This window comes from Falco cherrug, chromosome 6 (genome assembly GCF_023634085.1).
Source record: "Falco cherrug isolate bFalChe1 chromosome 6, bFalChe1.pri, whole genome shotgun sequence".
NCBI lineage: Eukaryota > Metazoa > Chordata > Aves > Falconiformes > Falconidae > Falco > Falco cherrug.
Window position 1 is genome coordinate 73,009,429 of NC_073702.1, and position 19,086 is coordinate 73,028,514.

Here is a 19,086-nt window from a genome sequence, read left to right on the forward strand (position 1 = left end):
GCCAGCACAACATCCAGCACCACCACCACCCCTGCAGACCCCTTCCCCCTGCTGTCTCGGGGATGGGGACAGGGTGACTTTGGGCCGGGAACGTGGTTCTTCCACTGCAAGAGGATGGGAAACGCAGGGCTCCCCACTGCTTCCCGACCACCCAGGCAGGGCAAGACCCAGCCTTCCCACACCAGCCTCTCTCCTTCCTTCCTGCTAGGAAATGTAATGTGCAGCCTTCCTGTAAATGAAGCCCAAGGGTGCAATTTGCAGCCCTGAGGGCCCTGCCCGATGATTTGCTTCCTTTCCCCTGGAAGATAAATGCAAAAGCAGACCCAGGCATGGAGGGCACCTAAATTTGCTGCTTCCCCCAACTCCACTGCAGGACCCCTCTATCCTGCCTGCATCCATGCCCACTACTCTTGGGATGCTGAATACCAGAAATCCATGGGGAAGAGGACCACAGAGTTGGTACCCTGCCACCCCACCACCCCAGCAGCAGTGGGTGGCAAACCCAAGTAGATAATGGGTGGTTCCGTCTGCAGCCCCATGGCCACAAACATCTCAGTGATGCAAGCATCACACTGGGATGATCCAGATATCTCATCTATGTCATGATTGCACCAAACCACCTTTCTGGGTTTTTTTAAAGCCTGGCAACCTCCCCCTTCCCTAGGCAACCACACTGCAGCCAGTGGTGTGGTGCAAAGCCCTGTCCCCATGCCACAGCACAGAGCCCTGAGGCCACGTCCCAAGGCTGCCCGCAAGGCCAAAGGGAGGGTGTTTGGTGCTGGATGGACCCCTGAAGCTGGGGTGATGGGGAGTAGGGGGAGATGGAACAATGGATGCCAGAGGGATGGGGAGCAGCTGGCAATTGCAAGGACTGCTCCAAGAGATCGATCTGGGCCCACCAAAGGGAGGGAATTAGGGAGAAGGATGAGCCAAGTAAGACCATAGAAAATTAATCAGGAAAAAAAGACAACCAACATTGATTTTTCTGGGGAGGAAAAAAGAGAGCTGACTGCAGGGATGGTGGATTGAAGGCTCAGAGGGTGGTGGGAAGCACTGTGGGTGCTAGGGAGCCTGTCTCCTTCGCTGGGCTCCTGACTGGAGGTGGAGGGCCAGTTAACACCACAACCAAACCGATCCACCCTCCTTTCCCCCTAGACAGCAGAGGAGGGAGAGAAAACAGACGCAGAGATAACACTGACGCCTGGCAGAGTGCAATGCATCTTTATTTTGCTGCCTGCAGCTCCTGCAGAAGCGCCGCTGCTACTGCCCAGGGGTATTTCTGCCTCTTGCCCATCCCTAGGGTGCACCACGGGGATAGCAGGGTGCCCCAAGCCCGACGTGCCGGGGTGGCCCTGGCCATTCCCTCCAGCCTCCCGGGAGAACATCCAGGCTTGCAAACACAGAGAGATTTTCTGCCTCCAGCTGTTCTCCTGCTGCCCAGACCTCAGTGGGTTGGGAACACTGGAGTTGCCAGTTTCAATTTATTGCCAAGCAGCTCATCTCCAACCGCTCTCCTGCTGCCTGCTCTGCCCTGCGCAGGCTGGGCAGCTCCCTCCCCTCCGCCCTGCCTGCAGCTCCAGAGCCAGCCTCCGCTCCTGCCACCCCAGGGGCAAAAAGGCTCTTCCAAGCCTGGACAAGGTGTTCCCAAGAGTGAAGGATTAACTGGGGCTGGCAGTGGCAGCACCCATGCCAGGAGGGCAGTGATGCTGCTGGACCACTGGCGAGGTGCAGCTAAGTGCCAAAAGAGCTGGACTTAATTTTTAAGACCCTCTGGGGAGCCCTGGGAGCCCGGTTCAGGCCAGGCTCGGGGTGTGATGGCTTAGCTGTTGGCACATGGGGCTGGATAGCTGTGAAAAAAGGGAGCCCGTGTGGCTAAAGCTCTTCCAGGGAGGACCAAAGGGATGCAGAGGTCTGCTGGGGATAGGAAGTAACTCCCCACAGAAGGGTTTTCCCCCGGGCAAGGGGCTGAGTACACACGGTGGCACCAGGCTCTGCTATATGATGGCTGAGCTCCTGCAGGATAAATGCATCAAACACTTGGGGCCGGGGTGAAGGGCATCACATATGCGATGGCATCATATGTGTGATGGTGACACATGTGCAACAGCATCATGTGTGCAATGGCATCACGAGTGATGGCATCGTGTGTGCGATGGCACCAGGTAGAGGGTACCAACCTCCTGTCCCTTCCTGGTGCTGCCAGCTCCAGTGTCCAGACCTCTCTGCAACCACCTCATGCAAACAAAGTCTCAGCTCCCAGAGCCGGGGAGAGGAGCCAGGACACCCCAAAATCTGTGGAGATGAGCTGGGTTGGGGTCCTACCAGCAAGCAAGGCCATACACAGGGTGACAGTGGAGCCCGTCCCCACTGTCCTAGGGCTCGGCGGTGGTGGTGGCTTGGGCAGCCAAGCTCTGCCAGTGCTGGCTCAGCTCAGCGTGGAGGTGGTGGGAGGCATCATCGAGGGTCTGGGCCAGGCGCCTAGTGAGACGTAGCATGTGGGCCATTACGTGGACACCCTTCCACAGCCTGGGGAGGAGAAGAGTGGACTTAGTGTCCCCTGTGTCCGCACCAGCCTTCCTGCAATGGGGTGTGGAAGGTGATGCTGAAGCACTGGGGCTCCTGGGACAGGGTCCCAACCTAGAGGAGCAGGTACCCCAATTCTTCCATCCTGGTGAACGCTGCTCCATCATCACATTGTGGCTCAGCTGCACTGGGTCACTGGTTCAGGAGTGACAATCCCTGCTCCTGACACCTCATCCCCCAACCCTGCCCTCAGAGGACCCCTCACCGGCCCTGCTGTGGTGGCTTTAGGGCAGAGACACACACACAGATGTTAATGGTGGTGGTCTGCTGAGCATCTGAACACCATGTGTCACCTGAGAGCCACCACAAAGGCTGTGGGACCCTTGGGGACACCCAGACACCACCACCCCCAGGTGTCTGCAGCCTGGGGCTGCTCCCACCTGAAGAGTTTGGGATATCTGCTCCATGGAGCATCTCCATTCTCTTCCCATGGCACTTACTTCTCCTTCTTCTCAGCTGTTTGTGGGTGATCAGCCTCAGCCATGTGAGCCTCCAGCTCCCTGCGGATATTATCCAGGCTCTCCTGAAATTCCAGGTTGGCCCCATGGATGGCAGGCAGCGCCTCGGTGATGATGTCCTGGTAGCGGGTCTGGTTGTCCTCCAGTGTGGCCGCCATCTCCACATCCTTCAGGCTGGCCTTGGTGTCCTGCAAGAGGTTCTTGAGATGATCCAGCTCATCACGAGAGACAGAGACAGGAGGTCCAAGGGGGCTGCAAGGGCTGGGGGTGTGGAAGGTGATGCCACAGCGCTGGGGGTCCTGGAGGGGGTCCACATCCTGGGCGAGGTGGTATCCCAGCTCCTCTGTCCTGGTGCTGAGTGTCACATCCTCTTCAGGTACCCCCTGGATGGTGGCAGGGGGACCGAGGGTGCAGAACCCCACCAGCAGACACCAGCTGGGGGCCCCTGGGACCATGGTGTCCTGCAATAGCAAAGAGAAATGGGGAGGGGGTCAAGACTGTGGCTGAGACAGCCTCTGAGACCCTTTTTGGTCCCCCTCTACTTTGCACCAGCAAAATCCTCCAGGCACCCTTATTTTCCCCTGCATACGCATCTCTGGCTGCTGGGATCTGGGGGTGCTGTACCCCGCTCTCCTCACACCACGGAAGACCCTCCCTGGGCGGGAGGGAGGACCCTTTATGCACCCCCTCAGCACATCACATGGAGTATAGCAATGGGGAAACTGAGGCACGGAGGGGTTAAGATGAGGGTTGGAAGGGCCGGGGTGAGGCTGATCCAGATCATCCTCCCAAAACCCCCTCCGGAGCCATGGAAAAGCAGCCAGGCTGCGGCGGCTGGGGGGGGTGGGGGGTGGGGGATGGAGGGTGGGCAGACAATACAGCTCTTTCAAAACCACCGCCGGAAAACCTTGGCGCCAGGGCTGGGGAAGCGGGTGCCAGAGGCTGCTGCCACGGCAGCTGAAGGGATGTGGCGTTTGAGGGTGTCCCCACCGGCACCTCACATCCTCCCAGCCAGCCCCGAGCCCCTTTGCAGAGGGAAGGGGGGGGACCCCCATCGGTACCACAGCTCCCTGCCAGCACCCTGGGGTGCAACGAGCTCCTCAGGTCTCAGGCCAGCACCTGGCAGGGGTGAGTGGCTCTCACTTTAGAGCAAAGGGCCCCAAAAAGCAGGATGGGGGGTGGAGTGAGGGGGGTGCAGTGGGGAGCCCCCAGCACAGAGCTCAGCACCGCAGCCCAGCCCTGCCAGGAGCCGGCCATGCTGGCACTTCTCTGGCACCAAGGCTGCTGGGTTGTTCCTCCCAGCTCTTCCCACCAGAACACCACCAGGCCAGTAACGTTTTTCCTTCCCCCGCCCCCCCCCCCCCCCCAATTGCTCCCACCTTTTGGCCCCGGCAGCTGGGACTCGGGGGGGCTTGCAGCCCTACTTTTGGGGTGAGCAGAGGGGGTGCGCTGGAGCTGCCCCCACTGCGATGGGAGGAGGAAAAGCCTTCGCCCCCCGCCGATCTGAGCCATGCCAGGAATCGGGGAAGGGGGTTTCACCCGCCTGCCCGGCACTGGACCACCCTGGGAGGGTGCTGGGAGGTCCCATCAGGTGTCCCAGGGACAGCGGGAGGTTGGCGACAGGGAACGGGGGACACGGAGCCTCAGCAGCAGGCTGCTGCTGATTAACGCATGGCTTGTCTGGGCTTGAGCCCCCTTAAAATAACTCTTCCCCGCCCCCCCCCGCCCCCCCCCCCCCCCCAGTAGCCATCCTAGCAAGGAACAGCCCCCGCCAGCCCCGCTCCAGCGGGCAGGGGTGCAGTTACCCCCCTAAGCACCCCCCCTCCCCCCCCCCGCGCCAAAGCTGTGCCCCAGCCAGCATCCCACCGCTTGTTTTGCAGGTGTGGAAACTGAGGCAGGGGGCTGGGATTGCGTGTGAAACCACTGCCGACCGCCCCCCCCCCGCCGCCACCCTCGCTCACCACTCAGCGTCCTGCCACCGCACTGCCAGCGGCTCCTCGAGGCAGGGCCGGCCCCCACGCACGCACACGAATGGCCACGGTCACGGCCACCGCCACGGCCACAGCCACCGCCACGGTCGAGTGTGCCAGGGCTGGCTCAGGGTGCACGGAAGCCGCGTGTCCCCCCTGGGGCTGCCTCTCCGGGTTGCCGCTCAGGATTGCTGAAATGGCCAGGCAGCACGCACGTGTGTGCACGTATGTGCTTGGCATGTAGACCTGTGCTGAGCATGCACATACGTGCTCAGGGCCCACGCAGCTGCCTGGTGGTGTGCAACTGTGCTCAGCAGTGCATACACCTGCTTAGCAGTGCACACGTGTGGTGAGTTTACACGCACATGCCTAGAAGTGCACACATGTGCTGAGTGTGCACATGTACACTGGCTGTGCCTGCACATGCCTGGCAGTGCATGCACATGCTGACTGTTCACACGTGTGCTGAGTGTGCATGCACATGCTTAGTTAGCAGTGCACACACATGTTGAGTGTGCACACATGTGCTGAGTGTGCCTGCACATGCATGTATGCCTGGCAGCATACAGACGTGCTGACTGTGCACATTTATGCTGACTGTGTATGCACATGCTTAGTTAGCAGTGCACACACGTTGAGTGTGCATGCATGTGCTGAGTGTGCACATGTGCTCAATGTGCACACACATGCCTGGTAGTGCTTGCGCAGCCTCACTGTGCACACATGCTTAAAGGTGCACATACATCCTCAGCAATGTGCCTGGTGGTGTGCATACATGGTCAGCATGCACACGTGTTTCACATGTGCACATGCACATACGTGTGTGTGCATTTATGTGCACATGTGTGTATGCATGTCTACATATGTTGTGTGTGCGCATGTATACTTACATGTATGCATGCAGGTGTGCACATGCGCATATAGGTTTGCACGTGTGCATGTATGTGTGTGCGTCTGTGCATGTGAACATGCATGTATGCATGTATGTGTGCACAAGTGCATATAGCTGTGCATGCATGCACGTGTGCACGTGTGCATATATGTGTGCATGTATGTATGCAGACATGTGCATTTGCATCTCTGTGCATGTGAACATGTGTGCATGCATGCGTGTGTGCACGTGTGTGCCTGCCTGCAGCACATGGCCAGTCCTGCCCGTGCACCCCTGCCCCCTCCTACTTTCAGCCCGATCAGGCTGCTCGGAGTTGGGTGCGGGCAGGTTGGGTGAGAGGGTGCTGCTGCACCTTGGGGTGCCGCGGGAGCTGAGGGGGAAGCCCGGACTCCCCGTTAATGGAAGAAAACCCGATTACGGACAAAACCCGGGCAGCAGGGAGCCGGGGGGCTGCCACCACCAGACGTGGGGCCGGAGAATCCCACAGCCCCACGGGTCCGGGAGGGTGCTGGTGGGGCGGAGCGGCGTGTCCTCCGCGCAGGGGTGACCTGCGGAGGGTCGCAGGCGTCCGGGAGGGCACCCTCCGTGACGGGCGCAGGCGGCGGCGCTAGGACCCAGCCCGGCGCCGGCCCGGGGGCGGGGCGAGGCCGTGGGGGCGGGGCTGCAGTGCGGCGGAGGGGCCTCAGCGCCGGCGGCGGGGGTGCTCGAGCCTGGGTGCCGGCGGGGCGGCTGTGGGGCGGCCATGGCGCGGCGGGCCGTGTTGTTCGATCTGGGCGGTGTGCTCCTCCGGCCCGGCCTGCAGCACTTCCTGGGCTCCTGCGAGCGGGACTGCGCTCTGCCCAGGTATGGCCTGGCCCGGCGGCACTCACTCGCCCGCCCGCCCGCGTTTCGGCGGGTGGCCGCTCGGCTGGAGACACGTAAATACGAGGCGACAACACTTGTGTGTGTGCGGCCGCCGCCCGCGCGGGGTCTGCGCAACCGGGGCCGTCCCAGCAAGAGGACAGGGCTGGGGACCCTCTGACCTGGACGGGAGGTGGGGGTCCCAGTGTATACAACGGGGTACAGGCTGAGGACCTCCTGCCTGGATTTGGGGTGCAGGCTGGGGCAAGGTGGGGGGGCTCTCCTGGATGTGGGTGCAGGTTAATTAATTAAGCCCATCCCAGCCCCAGTGCTCAGACCCGACACAACTCAGTGCACAGGCTGGAGCTGGCGAAACCCAAAGCACCGACCCCCTGGAGTGGCTTCTGAACAGCTCCTCGCGTCCTAGTGAACCCTTTGCCCCATGGAATGTGGGGTGTTGGGGAACTGGTAACCCCAAAAGCTCCCAAAGAGGAGCCAGACTGGTTCTGTCTGTCAGCACCTCCCAACAGCTCAGGCTTTCCTGGCAGCGCCTGGGTGTTTGGAAAGGAAAAAAAAAAAAAAAAAAAAAGCTGGGAGTTAAAAAAGGAAGAATAAAATATTAAATAACTAAATGCTGGAGGACGTGGAACAGATGGAGCAATAAATTCCCAGATTATCAGGTCATCAAACATCTTTTTGCTTCGCTTTATAGTAAAAAAAAAAAGTGACAGCAATCTTGCTGGAACAGGTAAAGCCACTTTATTTTTAACTGAGCTGTGCTTTTATCGACTTGGAGGAGAGCTTTGTCCCAAAGCCAGTCGCTGTAATCTTGTTTTATTGCTGCCTAAGAAGGCCTTTTGTGATCTTGTGATAGGGACACATTATTTTCCCTGAGGTACAGCTTACAAAATACCTTGCTCTTTGCACTTCTTTTTTTTTTTTTTTTTTTTAATTCCTGGCAAAACTCCCTGCTCCTCTGTCCACAGGGTGAAGTAATTGAGCTGCCAGTGGAAATAAATGGGCAGCAAATCTCTTGGTCCTGTGATGGAGATGGACCGTCTGGGTGGAGATGGAGGATGGAGCTCCACATCCCCAGTGCAGAGCATCCCCCTCCCCATAGCGCACCCCAACACCCCCCTGGTATTGGGGTCCCCTCCCAGCTGACCTCTTCTCCCTTGTCTGGCAGGAATTTCTTGCGGGAGGTCATGTTTGCCAGTGGCTCTGATGGTCCTTACGCCAAAGCGATGAGGGGGCAGATCACCCTGACCCAGGTGAGCCCTCGGGTACCAGCATGGAGCATTGCCAGCTTGATGGGGCTCGGGAGGGAGCCGAGGGGAGCAGGCTCGGGGGTGCACTGTGCTTTGGGTTTTGGGTGTCAGTGGAATGCATGCAACTCCAGAGGACTACAGGGATGTTGTGAGGTTATGCAGGGAGAAAATTAGAAGGACCCAAACCCAACTAGAACTTAACACAGCTACTGCTGTTAAAAGACAATAAGAAATATTTTTAGCAATTTGTTAGCAAGAAAAAGAGAGCTGAGGAGAATCTCCATCCTTTATTGGATGCTGGGGGGCAGCGGGGGGAACACAGTGAGAAAGGATGGGGAAGCGGCTGAGATACCTAACGCCGTCTTTGTGTCAGACTTTTAATAGTCAAACCAGTTGTTCTCTGGGTACCCAGCCCCCTGCGCTGGAAGACAGGGACAGGGAGCAGGGTGAAGCTCCCTTAATCCAAGGGGAAGTGGTCAGTGACCTGCTGCACCACTTAGCCACACAGCAGTCTATGGAGCTGGATGGGACCCACCCAAGGGTACAGAGGGAGCTGGTGGAAGTGCTTACCCAGCCACTTTCCATCATTTATCATCAGTGCTGGCTCACCGGAGAGGTTCCACTTGGCCGGAGGGAAGCCAATGTGATACCTGTCTACAGGAAGGGCTGAAGGAGGATCTGCAGCCTGGCCTGGGTGCCAGGGAAGGTTACGGAGCAGATCACTCCGAGTGCCGTCACACAACATGGGCAGGACAACAGGGGGATCAGGCCCAGCCAGCCTGGGGTTATGACAGGCAGGTCCTGCTTGACGTGCCTGATCTCCTTCGATGACAAGGTGGTTCAGCGTGTGAGGGAAGGCTGTGATGTCTGCCTGGACTTTAGTGAAGCCTTTGGCACATCCCACAGCATCTCCTGGAGAAACCGGCTGCTCATGGCTGGGACGGGTGTACTTTATGTTGGGTTAAAAGCTGGCTGATGGCCGAGCCCAAAGTGCGGTGGGGAATGGGATCACATCCCGCTGGCAGCCAGGCACCAGTGGTGTTCCCCAGGGATCTGTGCTGGGGCCAGCCCTGGTTAATGCCTTTATCAATGATCTGGACGAGGGGATCGAGTGCTCCCTCTGTACCTTTGCAGATGATGCCAAGCTGGGCAGGAGTGCTGACCTGCTGAGGGGCAGGGGGCTCTGCAGGGGGGTCTGGGCAGGCTGGATCGATGAGCCGAGGCCAATTGCGTGAGGGTCACCCCGGGCGGTGCCGGCCCCGCGCTGGGGTCACACCAGCCCCAGGCAGCTGCGGGCCGGGGCCGGGGGCTGGGAACTGCCCGGCGGGAAAGGGCCGGGGGGGGCTGGGCGGCAGCGGCTGGGCATGAGCCGGCAGCGAGCCCAGGTGGCCGAGGCCAGCGGCACCCTGGCTGGTGTCAGCGATGGCGTGGCCAGCAGGGCCGGGGCAGGGACCGTCCCCCTGCGCTGGGCACCGGTGCGGCCGCCCCTCGAGCCCTGGGGTCCGTTCTGGCCCCTCACTCCCAGACAGAGCTTGGGGGGCCGGAGCGTGTCCAGAGCCGGGCAGGGGGCTGGGGCAGGGGCTGGGGCACCAGTCTGATGGGGGGGCTGGGGGGTCAGCCTGGAGAGGAGGGGGCTCGGGGGGGACCTGATCGCTCCCTACAGCTGCCTGGGAGGGGGCTGCAGCCAGGGGGGTCGGTCTCTGCTCCCAGGTCACAAGCGACAGGACAAGGGGGAACGGCCTCAGGTTGCACCAGGGCAGGTTTAGGTTGGAGACTGGGAAACATTTCTTCCCCGAAAGGGTGTCCAGCACTGGGACAGGCTGCCCAGGGAGGGGTGGGGCGGCACCGTCCCTGGAGGGATGTAAAAGACTGTAGATGTGGTGCTTGGGGCCATGGGTTAGTGGTGGGGTTGGCAGTGCTGGGTTAACAGTTGGGCTTGATGCTCTTAATGGTCTTTTCCAACCTAAACAATCCCATTATTCTATGATTCTATGACTGCACGGGTGTTTTCCAGCTCTTGTCACTGATGGAAGAGGGCTGCAGGCAGCACGCCTCTGCCTCAGGCATCACCCTGCCACCCACCTTCTCTGTCACCCAAGCCTTTGAAGAGATGACGGCCAAGGGGATGATTAATGCCCCCCTTCTGCAGGCAGCAAGGGTGCTGCGGAGGAACGGTGGGTGCTGAGGATTTTTAGGCAAGGGGTGCTGGAGTAAGGGTGCTGTTCCCCTCCCAGGCAGGTGCCACGAGGTTCCTGGTCAATCTCACCACCGGGTGCTGGTCAATCCCACCAAGGCCTACATCATCATCTGGGCACTCCTGATTCTCAGCATCCTCTAATGAAATATTCTAAGCCCAGCTACCAAGTCCATCAGAGATGTTATCACCCAGCCAGCAATTAGGAGGATGTTGTAGCCCTTGGCCCCACACCATGGCTGGTCCATGGGCTCGGCATCTCACTGTGCCTGAGCTCTGGCTCATGTCCTACTTGCACTGGGGTGGTCAAGCCTTGCTTTCCTGGAAGTACAAATTGGGCATAAGCTCCTGCTGAGCATCCTTTGATCTCCTGCTGGGGTGTCCTGGTCTGGACAGAGCCTTGCAAATTGGAGATTTTAGGATGAGGTCTAAGAAATGCGGCCAGGCAGGAGAGGTGAAAACAAAGGCGCTCTGGAGAGCTGGAATGGGAAAACCAGCACTCTCTGCTTTGCCTTTCCCTAGGACTTAAGACGGGCATCCTCACCAACAACTGGGTGGATGACAGTGCTGGGAGGCTCTTCACGGCCATGCTGATGAACCTGCTGCATCGCCACTTCGACCTAGTGATTGAGTCCTGCCGGCTCGGAGTGCAGAAGCCAGATCCCAAGATCTACACCTACGCCCTGGATGTGCTGCAGGCGAAGCCGCAGGAGGTACAACCATCACCCCAGAAACAGGGCATGGAGGGTCCCTCCAAGCACCCAAAATTCTTGGCCAAACACCGTGGCTGCCCTTCCCGGAGAGCTGAGCCTCTTGCTGGTGTACCTCCAGGTCATCCTTCTGGATGACATCGGGGAGAACTTGAAACCGGCCCAAGAGATGGGCATAGCCACTGTCCTCGTCAGGGACACTGAAACCGTCCTGAAGGAGCTGGAGGAGCTCTCGGGCATCCAGGCATGTAGAGGTCGTCCGAGTCCCCTCTGTCCCCAGCTCTTCTGGTGATCTTCTGGGTCTTTCTGCGATGCGGTGCTGGTGGAGGACTTGCACGTGGCTTTGGAAACGAATGGGATGGGGGCTGTGATCTCCTGCAAACCCTGCCCATCCCCAGTAACCTCATCCCCTGGACCTGCTGAGCCATGCTGATATCAAAGGGATGGATATCTCAGCAGCAGTAGGGTGGTGGGGATATCCCATGGAGCTCCAGCCTTGCTCAGGAGCTTGCCCTGTCCTCCTCACCCTGCAGCTTCTCACCCAAGAAGAGCCCCTGCCAACTGCGTGTGATCCATCTGTTGTGAGCCACGGATACGTGCCCATCCGGGTAGGTGGAGGTGACTGCCTTGGTGACAAGGTGTCCCTGGGTTTGGCAAGGCTTGGAGTGGGGCAGGTGTCCTGAGGAGGGTGTTGAGCCCCGTGCAAGGACGTGCCAGCCAAGAGGTGGCTTGTCGGGTTGGCCACCCTCCTGCATGAGCTGCTGTGAGTGGACGATGCTGAGGTTGCCCCATTGTTCAGGTCTTCTCCATCCACCCCAGGGGCTAAAACATGGTTGTGTGGCTCTGGGGTGGCAGGCTGGGGCAGGTGGAGGGTTGGAGGGGTGAAGCTGTGCCACCTGCAGCCAGCAAGGGCTCTCCGTCCCTTCCAGCCCGGCATCCAGCTGCACTTCGTGGAAATGGGGCACGGCCCTGTCATCTGCCTCTGCCACGGCTTCCCTGAGTCCTGGCTTTCCTGGCGCTACCAGGTGATGGAGGAGACTGGGAGGAGGGTGGTGATGGGATGCTGGAGCATTGTGGAGGGTGTGCATGGCCACCACTCCTGGGGGTCCCAGGGCTGTCCCACCACCCTGCCTTGAGCTGTGAGGGACACAACCCAGGAGTGTTCCTCACCCTCCAGCCTCACCAGCCCGTGTTTGCCCTCCTGGGGACATCTCCAGGCATGCTGGGGTGGGCAGGTGTGGGATGGGTGCTGGCACCAGGGGAGAGTGGGATCCAAGGGTCTCTGCATCCTTCAGAGGCTGCTGCTTTCCCTTACAGATCCCAGCTTTGGCTGATGCTGGCTTCAGGGTGATTGCTGTAGAGATGAAGGGCTACGGGGAGTCCACGGCCCCACCAGGTGAGCTGGGCTTGCCAGGGTGTAGGGGGGACGGGGAGGTGTGGGGCTGGAGCTGCCAACCCCAAGGCTAAGACCCAGGAGGAGGTGAGCAGAAAAGCCTTTTCCTGAGGGGGTGGAAGCTGTCCTGCTCCTGCAGCCTCAGCAGCTCTGGTGGATGCAAAACACATCCTTAGAAATGTGTAGATACTAAAATGATGGCGATTATGTCCTTTGTGCAGATGTCAAAGAATATTCCCAGGAGCAGATATGCAAGGTGAGGAGCTGCAGGGTATGGGCATGGGCAGAATGAGTGCAGTGTGGAGGGTGGCATGGGCTAGTAAGGCATGGTCCCTGGCAGGATCTGACCCTTTCTCTCTTCCCCAGGACCTGGTGGTTTTTCTGGACAAACTGGTGAGGAACCCCCCATGCTAGGTCCTTCCTTTGCAAGGTTTGGGTGTGTGTCCCCCTAGCTGCCTTTCACCTCTGCCTTCCCGTGCAGGGACAGCTGAACTCCCTGGTGACTTTGTTGCATGCTGGGACATCTGAGCTCCCCAGTGACTTTGGTCCAAAATTGGGGTAGCACCAAGCCCCATCTTTGTGTTCCCCATGGGTAGGATTTTAGGGATGGGGATGTTCCTACAACCCATTGCCAGTGGAGACAACCCATCCTTGGGAGGGTTTCCAGTTCTTTGTCACCTTCTTGTGGACCTTGTGTCCTTGCTGAGTATGGGGGGATGGGCTTGTGGCATCTGTGGCTCGGCAGGGTTTTGGTAAGGCAGCGAGATACTCATGGAGAAGGATGCTGGGCTGCGTCCCCTTCATCCTCCTTAAACCCCAACTGCAGCAGCTCCCAAGTGGCTGGGGTGGCTAGGGGACCAACGTTGCCTTGGCACAGCTCAAATCCAGTGTCATCTTGGCATCTGATCCACTTGGGTTTGGGAGGTCCAGGTTTAATTCCCGTCCTGGCGAGGGGATGGGGTTGATTCCTGCACCTTTTAAAAGAGATGAAGGGTAGGGAAGGGAAGGCACATCCCACAGATATGCCAGCATCTCCAGGGCTTTTTCCTTGTGAAATGGCTTCCAAGGGAATGAGTCCTTCAAAAAGAACAGTGCTAAAAAAACCAAAGAAACAAGGGGGAAAAAAAGCCCTTGAGGTTTTGCAACGGCTCCTTTTTGAGGAGCCATGGTGGTTTTGTACCAGCATCAGAGCTGGGATGGGTTTTCAGTAGGGAACCAAGCTGGGCACCACAGGAGCAGCAGCTCTGGTTTGGTGCTGAGCGGGTGAGGATAATGACCCTGACGTTTTGCTGGGGAACTGCCTTCATGCTGAATTAAAAATTATAAGGAAAATGGATATAGAGGTGCCTATTGATGTGCAGCCTGGCAAGTGGGTGGGCACCCCTTTGCTTTGGGGTGAGCTTGGTAGATTGGATGTGAAGTTGTTGCATGCTGTATGGCTGGGACTTCAGTTTTCCCTGCTCCTCTACTACCATCAGGGCCCATCCTGCTCCTCTGCCTCCCAGGAGAGCTCCTCCTCCCTCCCCCGGGACAACCTGGGGGATTTGGAGGAAGATAAATGACTTTGTGAAGCTTTGCATGTTGTTTGAGCCTGTATCGGGGATGCAGAAGATGTAGAGTGGTCCAGGAGCTAGCACAGTGATGGCCAGGGATGGTGGGATGAAACCTATCAGCATGGAGGGGGACCTACTCAGCCCCACATCGGAGGTGGGAGATGTTGGGACTCCCACCAAACCCTCTGCCCCTTGTTGGGGGTCTTAGATGCCGGGTTTCATGCTGTGGAACAGCAGCAAGCAGGGCTTGCTGACACACAGCTGGTCCCGAGCCACGTCTGCCAGGAGGGACTTTTAATTATACTTCTAAATATCAGCTAATTATGAACCAGCCGCTGTGTTGTCAGGAGCACCGGTTTTAATTGGATTTATTTGTAGGTGCACAGAGAGGTCAGAAAAATGGAATAGAAGGGGGGGAACAGTGACCTCGGGGTACCCAGCTCCAGGCAGGATCCAGCCAGCCCTGGGGGATTCTCCAGCCCCTGGGGATTTGGTCGGCTCCACCAATACCAAGACGTTCCCAGTGCTGTCACCCAGTGTGCTGGCAGTGGGGACCCGTATCGGTGATCCCAGGGGACAAGCAGCCTCCAGACGTGTTTTTGGTGGATAATATCGAATCTCTTTCCTCCAGAGGCTCAGGTACTTTAAATGTTTAATTAAGTTGGAGCAAATTGCTCCAGGGGATCAGGTAATGCTGCTTCCTTGGGGGAAAAAGAAAAGAAAAAAACACAAAAAAGGGCAGGGGGGGGAATAAGTTATTGCTCTTTTCTCATCTCTCTGCTGCTTCGGAGGAAGGCAAATCTCTCCTGCTGATCGCTCGTGGGCCCTGGTTTTGGGGAGGATTTCGAGGTGCTCCCCAGGCTGCGGGTGGGGGGACACGCTGACGGCCCCCCTCCCCACAGGGCATCCCGCAGGCTGTGCTGGTCGGCCACGACTGGGGCGGTGCCGTGGTCTGGAACATGGCTCTCTTCTACCCCGAGAGGGTGAGGTGGGTCTGTGCCATGCAGGTGGCTCCTTGGGGACTGCCCCTACCCCCAGGCATCCTGCCCTCTCCATTCCCCCCGCTGGAGCAAAGCCCTGGCTCATGCCGGGCACCCCAAATCTGGCTGCGATGCTGACTCTGCCCCCCTCTGTGATGTCCCAGAGCTGTGGCCTCGCTCAACACCCCATACAGACCCGCTGACCCCACTGTGGACATCGTGGAGAAGATGAAAACCTATCCCACCTTTGAGTATCAGTTCTACTTCCAGGAGCCGGTGAGTCCAGGACCACAGGTTTTATCCTCTCCCTCTCTTTTGGGGCTTAAATCCCTCCAAGTATGGGAACGTGCCCATGTCGGGGTCCTCAGCTCATGGCTGGGCATCACCTGCCCCGTTAGCCAGGGTGCCACGCTGTGGGGCTCTCGCTGTCAACCCAGCTGCAAATGGCTTGTGGTCCCCCTGCCAGACCTTGTTCCCATGCTGAACTCAGCAAAGAAACATGCCCAGCTTCCACCCAAGCCCCAATGGGCAGCAGGATCCAGCCCTGGGGTGGGTTGGGTCCCTGGGGAGGGTTGGCTTCACCTGTGGTGCTTCCCCCCCCCCCTGCAGGGCATCGCAGAAGCAGAACTCGAGAAGGACATTGGCCGGACCCTGAAGGTCCTGATCCGCTCCGTGCGCCAGGAGGTAGGCTGAGGGTGGACCCAGAGCGGGAGCAGAGGTGTCCTCTCTAAGCCCTGCTAGCTTTCTTGGGGTTCTGCATGTGGCACCCTCTGCCCTTCCACCTCACCCACACCAGGAGCCAAAAGCTTCAGGGATGGCTTTGCAGTGGCCCACAGTGACCCTCAGGCATGCTCCACCCTGTGTCTGCCATCCTTTTGCTGCCCATCCACAGCAAGGTCTGCATTCAAGTCAGCCATCAGTAGGGACCAGAGTGAATGCATCCTTGTAAGCAGCGAAGGCCTGCACCTCTTCAGGACTCAGAGCTGACCCTGAGTGGGGATGGAGAAGACCCCTAGAAAGCTGTGCTGCCTGGGGGGTGGCAGCCCAGCCTGGGGCACAACATACCTGCAGGGTGACTGTGTCAGCGTGGCACTACTTCCTTACCCCCTGCAATTGTTAATGTCTCGCTGCAGGGTGAAAAACTTTGCAGTTTAAAATAACAGTGCCCCGGGAGTGCGCAGGAGGCCATGCTTTGCTGGCAGCATCCTTCTGCCATCCCAGCTGGCTGCTCCTGGCTGCTCCCGGCTTCGTGGCCTGGGGCTGCGCTGTCGGGTCTTGGCATCCCTCAGGATGCAGCGGTGCTTGGTGTCTGCTCCCAGCTCCACAGCCCAGAGCCGTGCGGTCAGTTCCTGCATCCCTGAGGATGCAGCAGTGCTCGGTGCTGGCTCCCAGCGAGGAGAGGCATGGAGCCCCAGGTGCCTGCAGCCCCCCTGGGTGGTTTTCCTCCCTGGGCATGGTGCTGCCCCTGCCTTCCCTCAGTCCCCTCTCTCCACAGGACCGCCTGCCCTTCACGCTCAACTTCCACAAGGTCTGGGAGCGAGGTAAGGCTGGGGGGGACCTGGATTGGATGGGGATGCTGCGGGTGGTGATGCTGCAGGTGGGCAGTACTGTGCTGCTTCTTGCAGGGGGGCTGCTGGTGGGCTTCCCAGAAGACCCCCCTGCCAGCCAGATCCTGCACGGCCCTGAGCTGCAGTACTACATCCAGCGCTTCAAAAAATCTGGCTTCAGGTAAGCTCAGGAGCCCAGGGGGCTGGTGGGGTACCCCCCTTTGCAGAAGGGGGACCCCCCACCTGCCTTGGCCTTGCTTCATAACCCCAAGAAGGCACGAGGCTGCCGGAGGGGGGCTGCTTTCCCCTTGAAGGCTCTTCCTGCGCTGGCCATGCTGTGGGCAGTGGGCTGGTCCCCGTGGTGGTGTCGGCAGGAGCTGAGTCCCAGCATCTCCATCCCATTCCCCTCCTTCCCAGTGGTCCCCTGAACTGGTACCGTAACATGCGACCCAACTGGCACTGGGCACTCTCTGCCAAGGACAGGAAGGTGGGGACTGATCCTGCCCCGCGGGGAGTATTTGCAGAACCAGCACGTTGCCCACCTTTGTCACCTGTGTCTCCTATAGATCACAATGCCAGCGCTGATGGTCACAGCTGGGAAGGATGTGGTGCTGCATCCCAGCATGAGCAGGGGCATGGAGGAGTGGGTAAGCCAGTGTCCTCCCATCCCACCCCTGCCCAGGATCAGCATGCACCAAAGCTATCCCGCTTCCATAAGATCCCACTGCTGGAGAGCCCTGGGGCAGGGCCATCGTGCTGAGAGGAGCTGGATTTGGCCCAGATGCAGGGACTTCACTTGATAAAGGGGGGCAGGCTGAGACAGGGTGGGGGGAGAAGGGGGTATTTGTCTCCTCTCCTAACTGCAGTGGGCAGGAGGGGATCTGCTGCTGCCAAAATAAAGAGCTGAGGGTGCAGGGGCAGCCTGGGGTGGGCTCCTGATGCCCAGCGTGCCAGACGCTGGCACAAACCAGCCCCTCTCCACTCTCGCGCATCCCTCCGTAGATCCCACAGCTGCACCGGGAGCACATTGAGGAGTGCGGGCACTGGACGCAGATGGAGAGGTACTGCAGGCAGCGTGGCACACGGCCTTGCTCCATCGGAGCTGGGCTCCCCTGTGTCCCAGGGGTTGCTGGCTCCCACCCCAGCTTTGTGCTGTGCCCCCAGGCCGGCGGTGGTGAACAGGATCCTGGTGAAATGGCTGGAGGGGCTCCCCCCCGACATCCCCCTGCCCAAGATCTCCAGGCTGTGAGCAGGACTGGCAGGCAGAGCCCTGCCCCGTGCCTCCCTCCTCCCTGGCCTGATTTTGCCTTTAGGGTTGGATTTTTGCCTTTAGGGCTCGATTTGTATTTTTTTTAGAGCTTGATAGGTGGAAGTGATGGGTGAGCCAGGGCTGGGAGGAGGGCGGCGCACCACATTGTCCCTGCTGTGTGCAGCTAAAAGGGTATCGGTGAGCTCTCGGAGGGGGGGAGCCTGGGGTGTTGGGAGATGGTTTGGGGCTGGAGCCATCCTCGTGCCATAGCAGGGGCTGCACTGGGGCGGCAGCTGCTCGTGCCACGTGGTTTGTTTTGGTGTGGAGGTTTTAATGCACTAATAATAATTAACGCTGCCTTCTGCCTTGTTGAGAAATAAAGCACAAAGTGACCCCAGCACCTCGGCTCGTCCTGTAGTCTTTAGGGTGCAGGGTCGTGCAGCATCTTGCTGCCTCTTCCCTGTGGTGCCAGGGCTCAGCCCCTGCCTGCAGCCCCCTTCCCCTGAGCTCTCGGCCCTTCTCCTGGCCCCAACAGATGTTGTAAACAGGCATCCAGTACAGCATAAGGATTTGTGCAAACATGCTTGGTATTTCCACCCCCACACCCCTGCCTCCCAGATTCTCCCCAGCCCTCAACTATTTTCAGCTGGAGCGTTGTGGTTTGTCTGTCTGCATCCCTCCTCCCAGCCCATCCCTGCTCTGCCAGCAAACCCACGGGAATGTTTCGCATCCGGATTCATCCCTGAAAAAGGAACTGTGTGGATTTGGCGTGGGGGGAGAGAATAAAGCCAGCCCCTGGGTAGGCAGCGAGGTGTTTAAACCTGCTCCCCCTAGCCTGGAGTTATCTGTAACCCTGGCTGTCGTCCTCTCTGGGTTTGCTGGCAGGGAAGGCAGCCTCGGAAGCAAGTGCCAGAGCTGTGCTGGACTCTGCTGATGAAATGTAAAATCCAAAAGCAGCATCTCCGGGCAGCTGGGAGCTGCAGACAAGCACCCGCCCCTCGGCCCTGCCCGGGGAGCCAGACAGGCGCTGCCAGGACAGCCTCTCCCATGGCACTGGCATCTGGGCTTGTGGTTTTAATAGGTGTTGGCAGCTTCCCACCAGCCTTCCCTGCACCCCAGCCCTTGACAGGGGCCTGACCTGGGTGTTTCCACCCAGCTCAGGGCAGGCTGCAAGGCTGCATTGGTGCCCAGCAGTGCACCAGCCCTTCTGCAGATCCTGGGAATGATTTTGGGAGGCAGGAGGACCTGCAAAGAGCTCCTAAGCCCCCTTCCCACCTTGCACACCACGTAATCCCTCCCCGTGCACCATGCATTGCCACAGCAGGGCATCCCTCTGCTCCGGCAGCCCCCTTCCTGCAAATTCCCACCCCATGCCAGCTCCATGCCCTCTCCCCTGCAGCCTAGACTGGCTTCTCCAGCTCCCATCCCCCACCCTGGCTGTGTATGCCC

The 19,086-nt window shown here is 59.1% G+C and overlaps 2 protein-coding genes across 4 annotated transcripts; one reads left to right on the plus strand and one right to left on the minus strand.

Moving 5' to 3' along the window:
- Positions 1 to 1,198: 1,198 nt before the first annotated feature.
- Positions 1,199 to 5,150, minus strand: LOC114017041 (uncharacterized). Its single transcript, XM_055713722.1, has 3 exons — positions 5,003 to 5,150; positions 3,024 to 3,502; positions 1,199 to 2,526 (listed from the first exon to the last, which is right to left on the minus strand). Exons 2-3 carry the CDS (start codon positions 3,494 to 3,496, stop codon positions 2,373 to 2,375), a joined length of 627 nt encoding a protein of 208 aa, XP_055569697.1. The 5' UTR covers positions 3,497 to 3,502; positions 5,003 to 5,150; the 3' UTR covers positions 1,199 to 2,372.
- Positions 5,151 to 6,590: 1,440 nt separating this feature from the next.
- On the plus strand, positions 6,591 to 18,037 carry EPHX2 (epoxide hydrolase 2). 3 transcript variants are annotated; one of them, XM_055713723.1, is made up of 19 exons: positions 6,592 to 6,746; positions 7,930 to 8,014; positions 10,026 to 10,185; positions 10,728 to 10,918; positions 11,037 to 11,159; positions 11,449 to 11,523; positions 11,845 to 11,940; positions 12,233 to 12,311; positions 12,530 to 12,564; positions 12,675 to 12,701; positions 14,764 to 14,849; positions 15,006 to 15,117; positions 15,451 to 15,525; positions 16,337 to 16,382; positions 16,467 to 16,569; positions 16,806 to 16,875; positions 16,955 to 17,035; positions 17,391 to 17,449; positions 17,553 to 18,037. In XM_055713723.1, the coding sequence occupies exons 1-19, from the start codon at positions 6,646 to 6,648 to the stop codon at positions 17,635 to 17,637; spliced, it is 1,689 nt and encodes a 562-aa protein (XP_055569698.1). In that variant the 5' UTR covers positions 6,592 to 6,645; the 3' UTR covers positions 17,638 to 18,037. The 3 variants fall into 3 exon arrangements, 2 of the variants coding, with proteins under 2 accessions (XP_055569699.1, XP_055569698.1); XM_055713724.1 differs by lacking the exon at positions 11,037 to 11,159 and having other exon boundaries at positions 6,591 to 6,746; XR_008732764.1 differs by lacking the exons at positions 17,391 to 17,449; positions 17,553 to 18,037 and having other exon boundaries at positions 6,591 to 6,746; positions 16,703 to 16,875; positions 16,955 to 17,034.
- The last annotated feature ends 1,049 nt before the right edge of the window (positions 18,038 to 19,086 follow it).

Coding starts and splice junctions, on each gene's coding strand:
- LOC114017041 (XM_055713722.1), bottom strand. CDS start 3,496: ATGGTCCCAGGGGCCCCCAGCTGGTGTCTGCTGGTGGGGTTCTGCACC. Junction 2,527..3,023: donor ACAGCTGAGAAGAAGGAGAA/GTAAGTGCCATG, acceptor TCTCCTCCCCAG/GCTGTGGAAGGGTGTCCACG.
- EPHX2 (XM_055713723.1), top strand. CDS start 6,646: ATGGCGCGGCGGGCCGTGTTGTTCGATCTGGGCGGTGTGCTCCTCCGG. Junction 10,919..11,036: donor TGCAGGCGAAGCCGCAGGAG/GTACAACCATCA, acceptor GTGTACCTCCAG/GTCATCCTTCTGGATGACAT. Junction 12,312..12,529: donor GGAGTCCACGGCCCCACCAG/GTGAGCTGGGCT, acceptor TCCTTTGTGCAG/ATGTCAAAGAATATTCCCAG.